The following is a 16,246-nucleotide window of genomic DNA, read 5'->3' as shown; positions in this document are numbered from 1 at the left end:
TTTTTGAATTACATCGTAGAGTTCATGGAATTTATGTAAAACAACAATTAATCCAGTTTCTTTTTCTATCTTTTTATAATATTGTTTTTTTGATATTCCGGATTTTTCAACTTTTACCGCATATTTTTTTTTACTTTCTGAAGTGTGTTTCCCGTTAGGTCGCTATTGGACGGAAACCGCTGCGAGATGCCTCAGATGTCGAAATTCTAATTTTTTTGTCCATCTCTGAGCTCAGATTGTTCATTATAGGAACAGTAATTCGTCATTGATTTCGAGAAAGATATAGTCAGACATCGAACAAGTCATTCATTTTGATCGTCATGAAAACATATCAATGATGACCACTGTCAGGTGTGTTACATGTAGTGTGTGCGTGTATCGATATCTATAGTTTTTCTTTTTATTGCATTTTTAAAAACATTGTATTCTGTATTTTAAACTTCTGTTATATAATGATGGAAAACAGTTTATTTAATGCAATGAACCCACTGTTTAAAATTATTACAAATAATATGTTTTACGGTGTGACCGTTAGGGCGAGCTCAGTTGTACCATCAAAAACCTATACACAGTTTAGTTACACTTGTAACGTTGATCTGCCTCTTCAAACTTCAAACCGCACGAGACAGTCTAGAATGTGATGTTACATGACATCGGAATTTACGGAGACAGCCGAGTGTCTGGTTGAACGAGACTACAGGTCTTGTACAATATTTAATGAAATACGTTTCAGAGTAGATGCAGTTATTTTATGTTTCTTTTAAGCTCTCTGCAAAGAAAGAAAAGTAAATGTATCTCTTGGTAAGGAACAGTTATTGTTGGTCTTTTGTATGTTTTGTGATACTTTCGCATAGAATCCTGGTAGTGAAGGAATTCTGGGAATGTTGCACAAGAAAATTTGCCTGACGAATGTACAGATTTCATTCCAAATTTCTTCTGTTCTTACATGTTAGCCTATTGAACTAGCTGCACTTGCTATAAATTAAATTGTAAGGAAGTTGATAATCTATGCCTTGTTATGTTTGTGATTAATGGTTTATCCTTAAGTAGAATATTTCATTAAACTGATTTTATCCAGTGGAGCAGATTTAACATTAGAATTTATTCCATATGTTAGCAATGTAGTAAAATAATTTTTTAAAGCAAAACAAAACAGGGAGGAGGAGGGGAAGAATATGGAACCAAAAGCTTGTAATGTTTGTTCACCTTAAAACGTGTGTGCCCTTGACGCTGTTTCCCTAGAGTTCTCATTCACCCTGAGTCCCTTCTCTTTAAATCTTGTTTGCTCAAGGTGTGTCATCCTATTTTAATCTTAAATATGTTAAATTTTGTAATCAGACATGTTTTATTTTATTAAGTCCATCATTAAATTGTTTTTGTTTGATGTACTCCAATGCTTTCAAAGAGACAAGAAACAGACGGTAGTTTTACAAAAATAGTAGGTACCTTGCGGAAGCAATTTTAATTAAATATATGTTGTCAAATTTTTCTCCAACAACTATTGTTGGCGGTACAATCATGATTTCAGCCAGTTAAAAGTACCGAGTACCAGCAGATTTTGAAATGCCTGTGTACTCTGACCCACATTTTTGAAGGTGGGTAGGTAGGTATAGTTCTTTTTAATCGAGTTATCTTAGAACACATTGGTTATCAATCATTAATTAAATCAGAGACTTGGAGTTTATTGATGTTTTCATTACAATGTATACACAGGACAGCCAAACAGATTTAATGTTTACTGATCAATGTAAAAACTTTCAATCTAAAAATCTCTTTGAGAAATGATAAACCTTAACTTTAAAAACGATAAGGACAATCTGTAATTACTTTGAAACCAAAAAAAAAAAAAAAAAAAAGAAATAGAATTTAAAGTACTGTGAAAAATGATCGTGTAGGGGTGATTTTGATGGGTCGGTTGAACTATGTCAAAGAAAACTTATGTATTATTGGCCTGAATTACATTAATTCTTTTGAACTCTGCACTGTATGAATCATAATTTATTACATTCATGCATGCAGTATAAATGGAAAAAATCATGCTGGCATAAAATGAACAATTTTAATAAAGATTTAACTGCAGAAACGGTATGTTTTTGATAAATAAAAATTTGAAATAATGTCAATTTCTTAACTGAAAGGAAATACAAATTATGTAAATTACAACAGACTAAATATACAAAATAAAAAAAAAAATAAACAAACAAAATAAATAAGAACATACTCAAAATTCAACATGAATGTTGGCATAATATTTATGATAAGGCAAACAGTTATTAAAGTGAATGCAGTTTAGGGTGAACAGAACAAGTTTTAAAGCAAACAGACTTTGGGCAAAAGGGCTGAGGTGAACAAGTAGATAGGGGGAGTGAACAGGAACATGGCAGGAAATGGACCAAAACAATGTCAGACCATAACAAAGTAAAACAGTCCGTCACTTACTTGACAGTGACAAGTTGAACAGTATTTAAATCTTGCTGTCCGTCTAGCTCTCTGGCAGTGTTATACCAGAGTAACTGTGTGTGTGTTATATGACTCTCAAAACTTTAATTGGAATGGGTTCAAATTTTGATTGGTCATGACCTAAATGATTCAAGGTCATATCTCAAAGGTCAAGGACATTGGACAATAAACCAGTACAGTGGTGTCTGAGACTGAACTTTTAACTCTGGAACCATAGATTAGAATGTATTCTACCTATAGAAATTTATGGATGATGACTGAGAGATGTGTTATAAAGGTGAGGGAAGGGCAATGTAATATAAATCTGGAAACCCTTGATAGGTGTGTCCTTATAAATGATGACCTGGAGACAGTCTATCTCAAAAATCATTTTCTTGTTTCCAAAGTCATATAATCATTACCAAAGTTGGGATGGGTTAAAATACAGTTTTTATCCAAAGAAATAACATCAAATTAATTTTTGATATAGAACTTTATCTCTGAAATGTTTTGCACAGTAAATATGCAATATATCTTACTTGTTTCTAGGTTTAAATTCCCAAACTCTCAACAACTGAAAAGAATAGTGAGAGGTCACTGGGGAAAGATACTGGCATTTTGTTCAGCACTAGTTGTCTTAGCAGGTGTATTTGTTTTGATTGCAGTCCAGAACGAAGGTAAAGTTTCATTTTGATGATTTTTAAATTTTGTATTAAAGAATCAGAAGCAGATTTTGAGAATTTTTGTGGTAAATTTTATCTTGATTATAATTCCTGACATGTCAAGTTTGTCATAGAATATTCCTTGATATAGTAAGCAGGTGCACATAGTTTATAGTACATGTTTTACCTACAATTTTATTCCTTATTTTCTTAAGTTCTCTTTGTCATACCTGTATTACAGTCCTGTAAAATGTTCATGCAATTTTTTTTCCAGTGATAAATACTATTCTAAATTTTTTTTGAGGAGTACAGTATTATCTTTGTTTTGGTATACAGCAATATGAGAGTACACAATAATGTATCGCAGTATTTTTCTTTTTTCACGACAAAGTATTTGCTATATTTCATAGAAGTGTACTGCCTACACCCCTGAATTAAATATATATATAAAGGACATGAAGTCAAAATTACAGAAGCTCAAGGTGTTCCATGAAGTGTCACCAAAATTAGTAAAGAACTGGATCAAAGTACATTTCAATTTCATTTCTATGTAAAAAATGCATTCAATATATTGTAGTATTATTGAAATGTAGAATTTATTAGGATATTGCAATTTATTGCAATATGACTTTAATTTATGGCCATATCCATTTCTCAGCAGCAATACTAGAATCAATTGTTGTTAATTGTTTATCACCAAAGACAACACACCCATATATACAGTACAATACAGTTACAGGGAAATTGCTTATAATGAATTCACACTTACAACAAAGTTTTTTTTTATCTCTGTAGTAATAATATACAATTACGGACTTCAGTGAACGGTCAGTATGTGGTTATAAGGACTCATGGCAATTGATATTGACGGAAGACACAGAAAGTGATAGCGACCGAGCCTGTGAGGTTGCTATCATTTTCTGTGTCTGAGGTCAATATCAATTGCCATGAGTCCTTATAACCACATATTGACCGTTCACTGAAGTCCATAATAGTTATATTATATAATCACGCAAAGTGAATGCACTGACACAGTCCTAACTGAACAGACTTGGCTGTCGTTACGTCACAATGGTTAAAAACACGCTTCTTATATTATGACGTCACGTTCTACGTAACTTTAGTGCAACCGAACGGTGTGTCATGCGATGTCATTTTCCGCGGACGCGTTTTCGCGTCGATATCACAAAAGGAGGAATATCATGTGACGTCCTTTCAGCCAATGAAAATTACGAAAATAATCTTCTTATATAATATAACCTTTTGTCGACTTATTGGATATAATGAATTACATTTATAATGAATCAAAATGGATTGTCCCTGACAATTCACTATAACCCTGTTTTGTTGTACATGTAATTGACTATAAGTAGATTTGTATATTTGGTGGAAATAATGAATGTGACTGTACTTTCCCTCTAAAAGACATAACAGTTAGTACTTTGTGTGCTACTTTCAAAGGCAATGCACATTTATCAGCTTGGCACTGGCAACTCAAAATTAGCTATTTTTAGCTCACCTCGACGAAGTCGAGATGAGCTTATGCTATACCCCCGGCGTCGGCGTTAGCGTCGGCGTCCCAGGTTAAAGTTTTAGGAGCAAGTCCCATTCCCAAGTAACTATAAGCCCTACCTGGACCAAACTTGCATGGATGATGCATCTAGGGATGGACACTACCAAACTTGCTTCGGATGCTGGATCTGACCTAGATTTTCCAGATGAGTGACCAGGTTAAAGTTTTAGGAGCAGGTCCATTCCTTAGTAACTATAAGCCCTACCTGGATCAAACTTGCATTGATGATGCATCTAGGGATGGACACTACTAAACTTGCTTCGGATGCTGGATCTGACCTAGATTTTCCAGATGAGTGACCAGGTTAAAGTTTTAGGAGCAGGTCCATTCCCAAGTATCTATAAGCCCTACCTGGACCAAACTTGCATGGATGATGCATCTAGGGATGGACACTACCAAACTTGCTTCGGATGCTGGATCTGACCTAGATTTTCCAGATGAGTGACCAGGTTAAAGTTTTAGGAGCAGGTCCATTCCCAAGTAACTATAAGCCCTACCTTGACCAAACTTGCATGGATGATGCATCTAGGGATGGACATGGCCACACTTACTTCGGATGCTGGATCTGACCTAGATTTTCCAGATGAGTGACCAGGTTAAAGTTTTAGGAGCAGGTCCATTCCCAAGTAACTATAAGCCCTACCTTGACCAAACTTGCATGGATGATGCATCTAGGGATGGACATGGCCACACTTACTTCGGATGCTGGATCTGACCTAGATTTTCCAGATGAGTGACCAGGTTAAAGTTTTAGGAGCAGGTCCATTCCCAAGTTACTATAAACTCTACCTGGATCAAACTTGCATTGATGATGCATCTAGGGATGGACACTACTAAACTTGCTTCGGATGCTGGATCTGACCTAGATTTTCCAGATGAGTGACCAGGTTAAAGTTTTAGGAGCAGGTCCATTCCCAAGTATCTATAAGCCCTACCTGGACCAAACTTGCATGGATGATGCATCTAGGGATGGACACTACCAAACTTGCTTTGGATGCTGGATCTGACCTATATTTTCCAGATGAGTGACCAGGTTAAAGTTTTAAGAGCAGGTCCATTCCCAAGTAACTATAAGCCCTACCTTGACCAAACTTGCATGGATGATGCATCTAGGGATGGACATGGCCACACTTACTTCGGATGCTGGATCTGACCTAGATTTTCCAGATGAGTGACCAGGTTAAAGTTTTAGGAGCAGGTCCATTCCCAAGTAACTAAAAGCCCTACCTTGACCAAACTTGCATGGATGATGCATCTAGGGATGGACACTACCAAACTTGCTTCGGATGCTGGATCTGACCTATATTTTCCAGATGAGTGACCAGGTTAAAGTTTTAGGAGCAGGTCCATTCCCAAGTAACTATAAACCCTACCCGGACCAAACTTGCATGGATGATGCATCCAGGGATGGACACTACCACACTTGTTCAGATGCTGGATCTGATCTAGATTTTCCACATGTGAGACCAGGTTTAGATTTAGGAGTAGTCTCATTCCCAAGTAACTATAAGCCCTACCTGGACCAAACTTTCATGGATGATGCATCTAGGGATGTACACTAACCAACCTGCTTCGAATGCTGGATCTGACCTAGATTTTCCACATGAGTGAATTTTAGCCATATTTTAACCAAATTAGCATGGATGATGTATCTAGGGATGGACACTTCCAGACTTGCCTTGGATTCTGAATCTGATGTACATTTTCCAGAAGAGTGACCAGGGTAATTTTTTTGGAGTAGCTATATAATATTATGGCCTGTTATGATTAAACTTGCATAGATGGTGCATCTAAGGATGAAAACTTCCAGACTTGCTTTGGATGTTGGAACTGACCAAAATTTTCTTGATTACTAAACAGGTCAAAAGTTTTTTGAGCAGGTCTATAATTAAATCAAACTTGCATGGATATTGATCTTGGGATGTACCCTAACTAGAAAAAAAATATGATGTGAAATTTGCCTTACATGTAGATAACATTCGTCGAGGTGAGCTTCGTAATCTTTGATTACCTATGTTTGTACTTTTAATGATACTATATATTTGTATGATTCTTGCTTCTGAAAGTATGAAAAGATTGGAAAAAGTGCTAATTAAGTAATATTTAACCCATAACATTTGTTATTTACAGATTTTGTGATATATGCCAGGTCTTTCTTCCAATCCTTTGACTACCAGAGACTTGTTGAAGAGTACAGTGATGAATCTACATGTAAATATATTACTTTATAAAAGTAAAAAGAAAATACAGCATTTGAACAGTTTGAAAGCAAGCATGCACTCACTCATTTTTTAAAAAAAATTTTCCTTTAAAGCTCACCTGAACCGAAGGCACAAGTGAGCTTTTCTGATCGAAGGGTGTCTGGCATCTGTCATCTGTAAACTTTTCACAATTTTGACTTCTTCTCAAGGACCACTGGGCCAATTTCAACCAAAATTGCCACAAAGCATCCTTATGTGAAAGGATTTAAGTTTGATCACAGGAAGTGCCACACCCTCTTCTGAAGGGAGATAATTAAGAATTGATGAAAATTTGGTGGCATCTATTCTTTTAAAAATCTTCTTCTTAAGAACCACTGGGACAGAAAAGATGAAACTTAGAAGTATTACATACTGTAGATTCAATTTTTTTTTCATATCATGACCCCCGGGGGCAGGACGGGGCCACAAGAGGGGGTCAAAGTTTAACAAAGGAATATATAGGAAAAATCTTTTAAAAATCGTGTTCTCAAGAACAGCAAAGCCATGATTAGTCATATTTATATGGGAGCATCCTCAGGTAGTGTAGATTCAAGATTTTTCAAATCATGACCCTTTGGGGTATGGTGGAGCCACAGTGGGGATCAAAGTTTTACAAAGGAATATAAATGAAATATCTTTTAAAAATTTTCTTCTTTAGAACAGCTATGCCATTATTAGTCATTTTAATACAGAGGCATCATCAGGTATTGTAGATTCAAATTTATTCAAAACATGACCCTTTGGGGTAGAGAGGGGCTACAGCAGGGAATCAAAGTTTTACAGAGGAATGTATTAGGAAAAATCTTTTTTAAAAAATCTTTTTCTCAAGAACAGCAAAGCCATGTTAATATTAATGTCATATTAATATAGAAGCATCCTCAGTAGTGTAGATTCAAAATTGTTCAAATCATGACCCCTGGGTGTAGGGTTTGGGCCACAACAGGAATCAAAGTTTTACATAGAATATTACATAGAATATTTAAAAATCCTCTTCTCAATAACAACAAACATGATTAGTCATATTAATAATCAGGTAGTGTAGATTCAAGATTGTTCAATTCATTACTCCTCGGGGTAGGGTGGTGCAGAAAGAAGGATCAAAGTTTGACATAGGAGTATATAGGAGAAGTCCCAGGAAATAGCAAAGTCTTGATCTTATTTATATAGAAGCATCTGCGGGTAGTGTAGATTCAAAGTTATTCAAATCATGATCCCTTAGAGTAGTTTGGGGGCACAAGACAGTCAAAAATTTACATAAGAATACATATGAAAAATCTTTTACAAGTCTTCTTCTCAAGAACAGCAAAGCCAATATTTATATGGAAGCATCCTCAGGTAGACGTGTAGATTGGAATTTGATGAAATCATGACCCCATGGGTTAGGGTGGGGCCACAATAGGTGATCAAGGTTTTACATAGGAATATGTAGGAAAAAATCTTTAAAAAATCTTCTTCTCAAGAAGAGCATAGGCATGATTATTCGTATTTATAAGGAAGCATCCTTCAGGTAGTGTAAATCAAAGTTTGATCAGTTTTACCAAAAAAATTGCTGATGAAGAACAGCAGGGACCGTTAGTGACTCAGGTGAGCATTGTGATCCATGGGCCTCTTGTAATAATTGTTTTTTTCTCCAAAGGGTGTATTATTTTAATATTATTTTTATGTGAAATTCAATAAATCTGATTAGTTTGCTTAATGTCATGTGCAGAATCATATTTTACAATAATTGACTTGAGTTACTAAAAATAACATAGGGAAAATCCCAAGATGAGTTTATAAAAGTGAATATTCTTGAAAGCTCACAAATTCTAATTATAATGAATTTGCTTGCCTTTTATTTGTTTCAGTGAAAATAATGGAAATGTACCCCTTTGATTCGGTTGATATATAGGTACTTTTGCACTGTGTGCTCATTTGATATGCTTTTCTGTGAAGTGGATATACATATGTATCTGTTGATTGACCTCATAAAAGGGCTACATTTGTATAATAATTGCTATTTTTCCTAGTGTATGTGGATACAACAAAAGCAGATGAGTTATACAAGAAAGTGAGAATCCTGTGTTTTGTGATCACTACTTCAAGCAAACTTAGTAAAGCTGTACCGGTTGTGAATGCCACCTGGGGAAGACGCTGTAATAAAGTTTTGTTTGTACTGTGTCCAGTGAAAGATACAGATCAGCTGTTCCTAAACACGTGTCATATCAGGGAAGGTTCAAGCCATCTCATGGCTAAAGTTAGACATGCTTTCAAAGTTTCCTATGATAAATACCTTAACGACTATGACTGGTTCCTGAAAGCAGATGATGACACATATTTAGTGATTGAGAATCTCAGATATGTTTTGTCTCACCATGACCCCAATGACCCTGGTTACCTAGGTTACCATTTCCAGAAGTTCATGTATCAAGGCTATGCATCTGGTGGGGCAGGGTATGTCATCAGTCGAAAGGGACTCAAACAGCTTGTGGAAAAGGGATTTAATATGGAGGAAGAAAGATGTAAAACAGATGGAGAGATAGAGGATAAATTCATTGGACAATGTTTAGAGGTAAATATGTAACTATTATACAAGTGAACTTGTATCTGTTTTCATCCTTCACTGTGTGGGAATTCATTGTCATCTTTTAAGTTTTTAACCTCGCGAATATACACCATTGAACTCGTTGGATAAAGCAAATATCAAATCACACAATATAGATATCCTCTATATATCATGTATATTTACATTGTTGTAGGCCAGTGGGGTACCAGTTTTGAGTTCAGTGGATAAGTTTGAGAGACAGACATTCCACACAGATAAGATTTGGCAGCATGTATGGGGAACATTCCCTAAGTACCTGGTGGCATATTCCAGAGATCCTGTTAAAGATGTATGTTTTCTTGCTGGGTTTTATGACATTTGGCTGGGATTTTCTTGTTTTTTTATATTTTGTTTTCTCTCAGTAACTAAATATTGATAAGACAATATTTGTTGTGATCTGTAGACTATGCTGGCGTCCTTCATAAATTTTTATGTATTATATATGTTATTTATAAAGCCATATATACATTCAACAAAACATATTTCAAACTATAATGTTTTAGATCATTGAATTGTATGTGTTTCCTTCAAATTAATTTAAACAAGGTCATACAGAGGTCATGATAAGACATTCTTTTATGGTGATGTACCAACATTATATGTGTAGTTTAAGGGGGGTAAAGTTCTAACTTGTTCTTCTTCTCAAATGAACAAATAATTAGCATCAAATGTAAGTCAACACACAACATATTTTGATGATATTTCCCAATGTCAAATTTCATAATTCAGGTTTAAAAGATAACTAGATGCTGTCATGAGACAGTAATACCCGCACTAAGGTGTTTGCCTCTAAATGCACACTCCTTCATATTGGGCTTACCAAGGAAAAAGTCCAAATAATTCTATAATTTACACAGTACATGTATTCATCAAATCGAGCATAAAATGCTCAGGTGACCATGTGACCCATGAACCTCTTATACGCATTTCATATACTTAATTCATTACCAGTCTGAAATATCAGAATTTAATTAATGTTGTAAATTAGGTTTTAATAAAAGGGGGGGGGGTATAAATTTTTGGCCCATAATTGGAACTTTTTAAATTTATCTTCTCAACAACAAATAATATTATTTTAGTACAAAGCGTTTTTGATGAATTTATCAAAATGTGCAAACTTTTTTTAGTATTTGATTAGGCAAAAACCTCCTTGAAAAGCCATACCCAATCAATTTATATGTGTCCCCCCCCCCCAATACACACACACACAATTTGCCTGTTTTTGGAAATAGGCCTAGATGGCAAAGTTATGTTAAAACATCGTTTGTTATGATAATTTAAAATTTGTACTGTACATGTATGTGAACACCTTTTTGAAAATTTCTACATCACATTGGGCTTGCGTCACCCTACCAGTACTAGTACTAGTTTTACCATTATCATTTTTAGATTGCACATGCCATGTGACATGGTGCAGTGTTACATGTATATCAGTGGAAATTAATTCATTTTGTGTTTTAATTGGATTATATTTCATGAAGTTGACAGGACCTATGACAGTCGGTAAGTACAAGTTTAAGTATAGATTGGGGTAAAATAAACCGAAATGCAAATGGTTAGGTTAAAGTTTAAAAAGGATCAAAGATCATCGGCAATCTCCTATGCAGAGTTGTCGTTCGTTTCTCTCTCAGACACTGAATGTATGAGCCGATTGTAGAGAGTGGATCATCGATGCCACAATAGACGAATTTCACATTCTGAAGAGTTATCTCCCGTTGTCGACATTACATTCAGTTACAGGCATAGATTCGGGAATTTTTTTCCGGGGGGGGGGGGGGGGGGGGGGGGGGGAGGGGGGGTCCACACCTCGGTCCAAAAAAATTCCAGCCCAGAATTTCCTGAGGAGCAAAAAAAAACAAGAGGCCCATGGGCCTTGAATCGCTCTTCTGATAAACAATACAACCTATCACTTCTATTTGAAGCCTCAAAGTATCCTGTATATTTACATAAACCCTTGAAATTCCAATTCACACTCTGAGAACCCAAGATGATTCTAAGCCAATTAGTACCTGAGAGTTGGTCATGGTGACCTACTTATCACTTGTCATTCTCTGAGGACCCATCAACTAAGTTTGATGATTCTAAGCCAATTAATACCTAAAATATTTTTTAAAATTATAATCATAAAATTTTATAAGTAGGTCAAAGTGACCTACTTTTCAATTGTTTTACTCCAAGGACCCAAGATGCATCAACTGACAAAGTTTGATGATTCTAAGCCAATTAGTACCTGTAATATTTAATTAAAGCCATAAATTTTCAAAAGTAGGTCACCGTGACCTACTTTTCAGTTGCTGTACTCCGAGGACCAAAGATACATCGACTGACAAAGTTTGATGATTCTAGCCAATAAGTACCCAAAATATTTAATTACAGCCATAAATTTTCAAAAGAAGGTCACAGTGACCTACTTTTCAGTCAACCTACTCCGAGGACCAAAGATGCATCAACTGACAAATTTTGACGATTCTAAGCCAAATAATTCCTGAAAATATTAAATACAGCCATAAAATTTCAAAAGTAGGTCACCGTGACCTACTTTTCAGTTGTTGTACTCCGAGGACCCAAGACGCATCAACTGACAAAGTTTAATGATTCTAAGCCAATTAGTACCCGAAATATTTGATTAAAGCCATAAATTTTCAAAAGTAGGTCACCGTGACCTACTTTTCAGTTGTTGTACTCCGAGGACCCATGACGCCTAAACTGACAAAGTTTTATGATTCTAAGCCAATTAGTACCCGAAATATTTTATTAAAGCCATAAATTTTCCGAAAGTAGGTCACGGTGACCTACTTTTTAGTCGACCTACTCCGAAGACCCATGATGCATCAACTGACAAAGTTTGATGATTCTAAGCCAATTAGTACCCGAAATATTTAATTAAAGCCATAAATTTTCAAAAGTAGGTCACGGTGACCTACTTTTTAGTCGATCTACTCTGAAGACCCAAGATGCATCAACTGACAAAGTTTGATGATTCTAAGCCAATTAGTACCCGAAATATTTAATTATCGCCATAAATTTTCAAAAGTAGGTCACTGTGACCTACTTTTTAGTCGACCTACTCTGAAGACCCAAGATGCATCAACTGACAAAGTTTGATAATTCTAAGCCAATTAGTACCCGAAATATTTAATTATAGTCATATAAATTGAAAAGTAGGTCACGGTGACCTACTTTTCAGTTGACCTTTTTTGAGGACCCAAGATGCATCAACTTACAAAGTTTTATGATCATAGGACTTAAAATGTCCAAATTATGCCTCTAAAATGCTTTGAAATCGAATGCCTGCAAAGTTCAAAATGTAGGTCACTGTGACCTACTTTTTAATAAATATTTTTATGGCCCCAAGATGCATCATCTTACAAGATTTAATGATTCTAAGCCTCCCCGTATTCGAATTAATGACCTTAATTGTTTTAAAAAAGATTAGCCATAAAATTCAAAAAGTAGGTCAAGGTGACCTACTTTTTAGTTGGCGTACTTTGAGGACCCAAGATGCATCAACTGACAAAGTTTGATGATCATAGGCCTTAAATTCTTCAAAATATGCCTCTAAATCATTTTGAAAAAGAATGGCCGCAAAATTTAAAAAGTAGGTCACCGTGACCTACTTTTGAGTCAACATGATATGAGGTCCTTAGATGCACCAACTGACAAGATTTGATGGTCCTAGTCCTTATAGTAAGCAAAATATCAACATTTTAATAAAATGTAATTTTTGGTCAACTTTGAAGTGACCTTGAGACCACGCCCTTTGCCCCAGGGTAAATCCCCGTGCAAATTTTAATCTACAACATATCCTCATCCTTTTGTGTAAGTTTGGGGATAATCTGCCCAGTGGTTCTTGAGAAGAAGATTTTTTAGCAACCAGTACTTTTGTTTCTATTTTCCTAATTATCTCCCCTTGTTAAAGGGTCACAACCCCAGTTTTAGTATAAAAGGGAGCCCTTGGGCCAAGGATACCCTGTGACAAATTTGACAATAATTGGCCAAGGGGTTCTTGAGTTATGGCCCATATTCTAAAAAGTTTACGCACACCGCACACCGCACAAATGGCCATAGCATTAGCTCTTTGAGCCTTTGGCTCAGAAGAGCTAAAAACAAACAAACAAACAAACAAAATAAAAACAATGATGGTGGGGTCCATGTTTTTAAAGGGGGAGGGCATCCAAAGTCATTTTTTATTTGCTTCTGTAAATCAGTATATAGTCCTTTTTAAATAACTCTGCAAATTCCAGGGGGGGGGGGGGGGTTTCCAATCTCCCTAGCCGCTCCCTGTCCCTGAAATGACAAATGATCATGCGACTCCTAAATAGTAGAAAATTTTTCCATTTGACTAGACATAATTTTGTTTCTTGTGTTATTATGTTATGTACATCTAATGGTTTAAGGTTATGAACCCTTGAGGTCATCCCCACTCTCTTGTTCATAATATGACTACATCAAATTAAATAGAAGTGCATCAATGATAAGATTACTTGACATTTAATTCATTCATGAATTTGGGTCAACCTAGAATTAGGAATGAAAATCATTCAAAGAGATGGACCATTAAACTATTTGTATGTATTCACATTTTTTTTATGTCAAACCAAAGTATTAGACTAGTTTGCATACATGAACAAACTGGGAAGGGGAAGGGGCAAGGGGAAGGAGTTATCTCTTTACGTCTTAATTAATTGTTGAAAATTCCTAAAATGAATGTCAACCTTAAATCCGACTTGTACGTCTTCATTATTTTTAAGTGGTGGTGTCTCCGTATGAGTGAAAAATTCCCAAGAGGGACATTTAACAACAAACAAACATTAATGACTTAAAAAACACAATATACATGTACATGTTTATTAGTCAATGGATATACTTCTGATCATATCTCTAGTTCTCCCTTGAATCAGAAATGATGATATAAATATTTTAAGAATGATTAAGAGTTGAAAAGGTTGTGCATTTTAAAATTCACTAAGCTCTGTGGTTGAATTAGCTATACCAGTTTAGCTTATTTTGCTACTCAAAGCACCTTGATTAACTATTTTAAATCATACTGTTTTCTGAAATGTGAAGTTTTTTCAACATGGATACAAGTCATACCTTTTCAGCTTCGGAAAACAATTAATGCATGAAAAAAAAACTGCTTTTCAAATACTGTAACTCTTTCCAAGTACTTGTGATCATCAGTTTTTAGCTCACTTGAGTTTTTCTGGTTTTCTGATCACATTTTGTTTGTCATTCATCTGTCCGCCTGTAAACTTTTCACATTTTTGTCTTCTTCACTAGAACCGCCGGGCCAATTTCAACCAACCCAGCCACAAAGCATCTTTGGGTAAAGGGGATTCAAGTTTGTTCAAGTGAAGGGTCACACCCTCTTTCAAGGGGGGATAATCAAGAATTAGTGAAAATTTGGTGGTATCATTTTAAAAAAGTCTTATCAAGAACCACTGACTGGGCCCAAAAAGTTGAAACTTTCTTTACATAGACAGTGTAGCTTCAAATTTGTTAAAATTATGACCCACTGGGGTAGGATGGGGCCACATATGGGGATCCAATGATTTACATAGAAAAATGCAGGGGATTTTTTCCATCATAAATCTTCTTCTCATGAATAGCAAGGGCATTATTGTCGTCCGTTTTCACAAAAGGGACCTAGGGGACATTAAATCTCATTTGTCTGTCAGTCTGTCCGTCTGTCACAATAAATTTAACCTTGGTCATAACTTCTGAATAATAAGAGATAGGGATTTCATATTTCACATGTACATTACCTACAAGAACTTTCTAAACATACCATGATTTTTGAACCCATGACCTTGACCTTGAAGTTTGACCTACTTTTCAAAAAATTTAACATTATTTCAAATGATCATTTTGAAAGAGAAAAGATAGGGCGTTCATATTATACATGTATATTACCTGTGACAAGACCTTTCTAAATATATCATGACTTTTGACTCTGTGACATTGACCTTGAAGATTAACCTACTTTTCAAAAATGTTTTATTTCCTTATAACTTTTGATTGAGAAGAGATAGGACTTTTATATTTGACATGTACATTACCTGTAACAAGATGTTTCCAAGCATGCTATGATTTTTTACCCCTTGACCTTGATGTTTTACCTAATTTTCAAAAATTTTAACTTTGGTGATTACTTTTGAATGACATATGATAGGGCGTGCATATTTGAAACAATATGTCATAAATAATGGCATCCCATCCACTAGGACACGGAAAGCAGGGGACCACAATTCTTTGAATTTGCTTGTTAGTCATTTTGATATGGAAACATCCTCATATAGTGTAGATTCAAGTTTTTTATGCCCTGCCATGAATATGGCCGAGGCATATAGTGTTTGTCATGTCCGACTTCAATAAAACGTCATATGCTGATACATACTGATGTAAGCTTTTCAACTGCATCAAAATTTTTGACCTTGAATTTTCCTTTGACCTTGACCTTACTTTTCTTAAATTAGTGTCTAGATCAGTTTTGAATAAACAATTCAAGATATATTTATCAAACTTCATATGCTGATATAATTATACTGCTGAGAGATATCAATTGCATCAACTTTTTTGACCTTGACTTTTCCTTTGACCTTGACCTCACTTTTTTAAATTAGTGTTTAGGCCAAACAAAAAAACATGTGTGGTTCCGGTTACACTTCCAAAAAAATTAGGGTAGGTAGGTAGGGATTTTTATTTTATTTTTTTTTTTTTTTATTTTTTTTTTTTAACAAAATGATTT

General features: G+C 35.2%; 1 protein-coding gene across 1 annotated transcript in view; it reads left to right on the top strand.

The window, feature by feature from the left end:
- Nucleotides 1-181: 181 nt before the first annotated feature.
- Nucleotides 182-16,246, top strand: part of LOC133191394 (glycoprotein-N-acetylgalactosamine 3-beta-galactosyltransferase 1-B-like) — a 20,217-nt gene continuing 4,152 nt past the window's right edge. Inside the window, exons 1-5 of the mRNA XM_061327149.1 lie at nt 182-351; nt 2,989-3,116; nt 6,805-6,885; nt 8,924-9,465; nt 9,653-9,787. Coding sequence (XP_061183133.1) covers nt 335-351; nt 2,989-3,116; nt 6,805-6,885; nt 8,924-9,465; nt 9,653-9,787 — 903 coding nt within the window. The 5' untranslated portion in view covers nt 182-334. The remainder of the gene's footprint in view (nt 352-2,988; nt 3,117-6,804; nt 6,886-8,923; nt 9,466-9,652; nt 9,788-16,246) is intronic.

This window comes from Saccostrea echinata, unplaced genomic scaffold (genome assembly GCF_033153115.1).
Source record: "Saccostrea echinata isolate AGI-Se365-2 ecotype Australia unplaced genomic scaffold, CSIRO_AGI_Sech_v1 ptg000023l, whole genome shotgun sequence".
In the NCBI taxonomy this organism is placed as follows: Eukaryota; Metazoa; Mollusca; class Bivalvia; order Ostreida; family Ostreidae; genus Saccostrea; species Saccostrea echinata.
The sequence above is the reverse complement of the archived record's forward strand: the minus strand, read 5'-3'. Positions and strand labels throughout refer to the sequence as shown.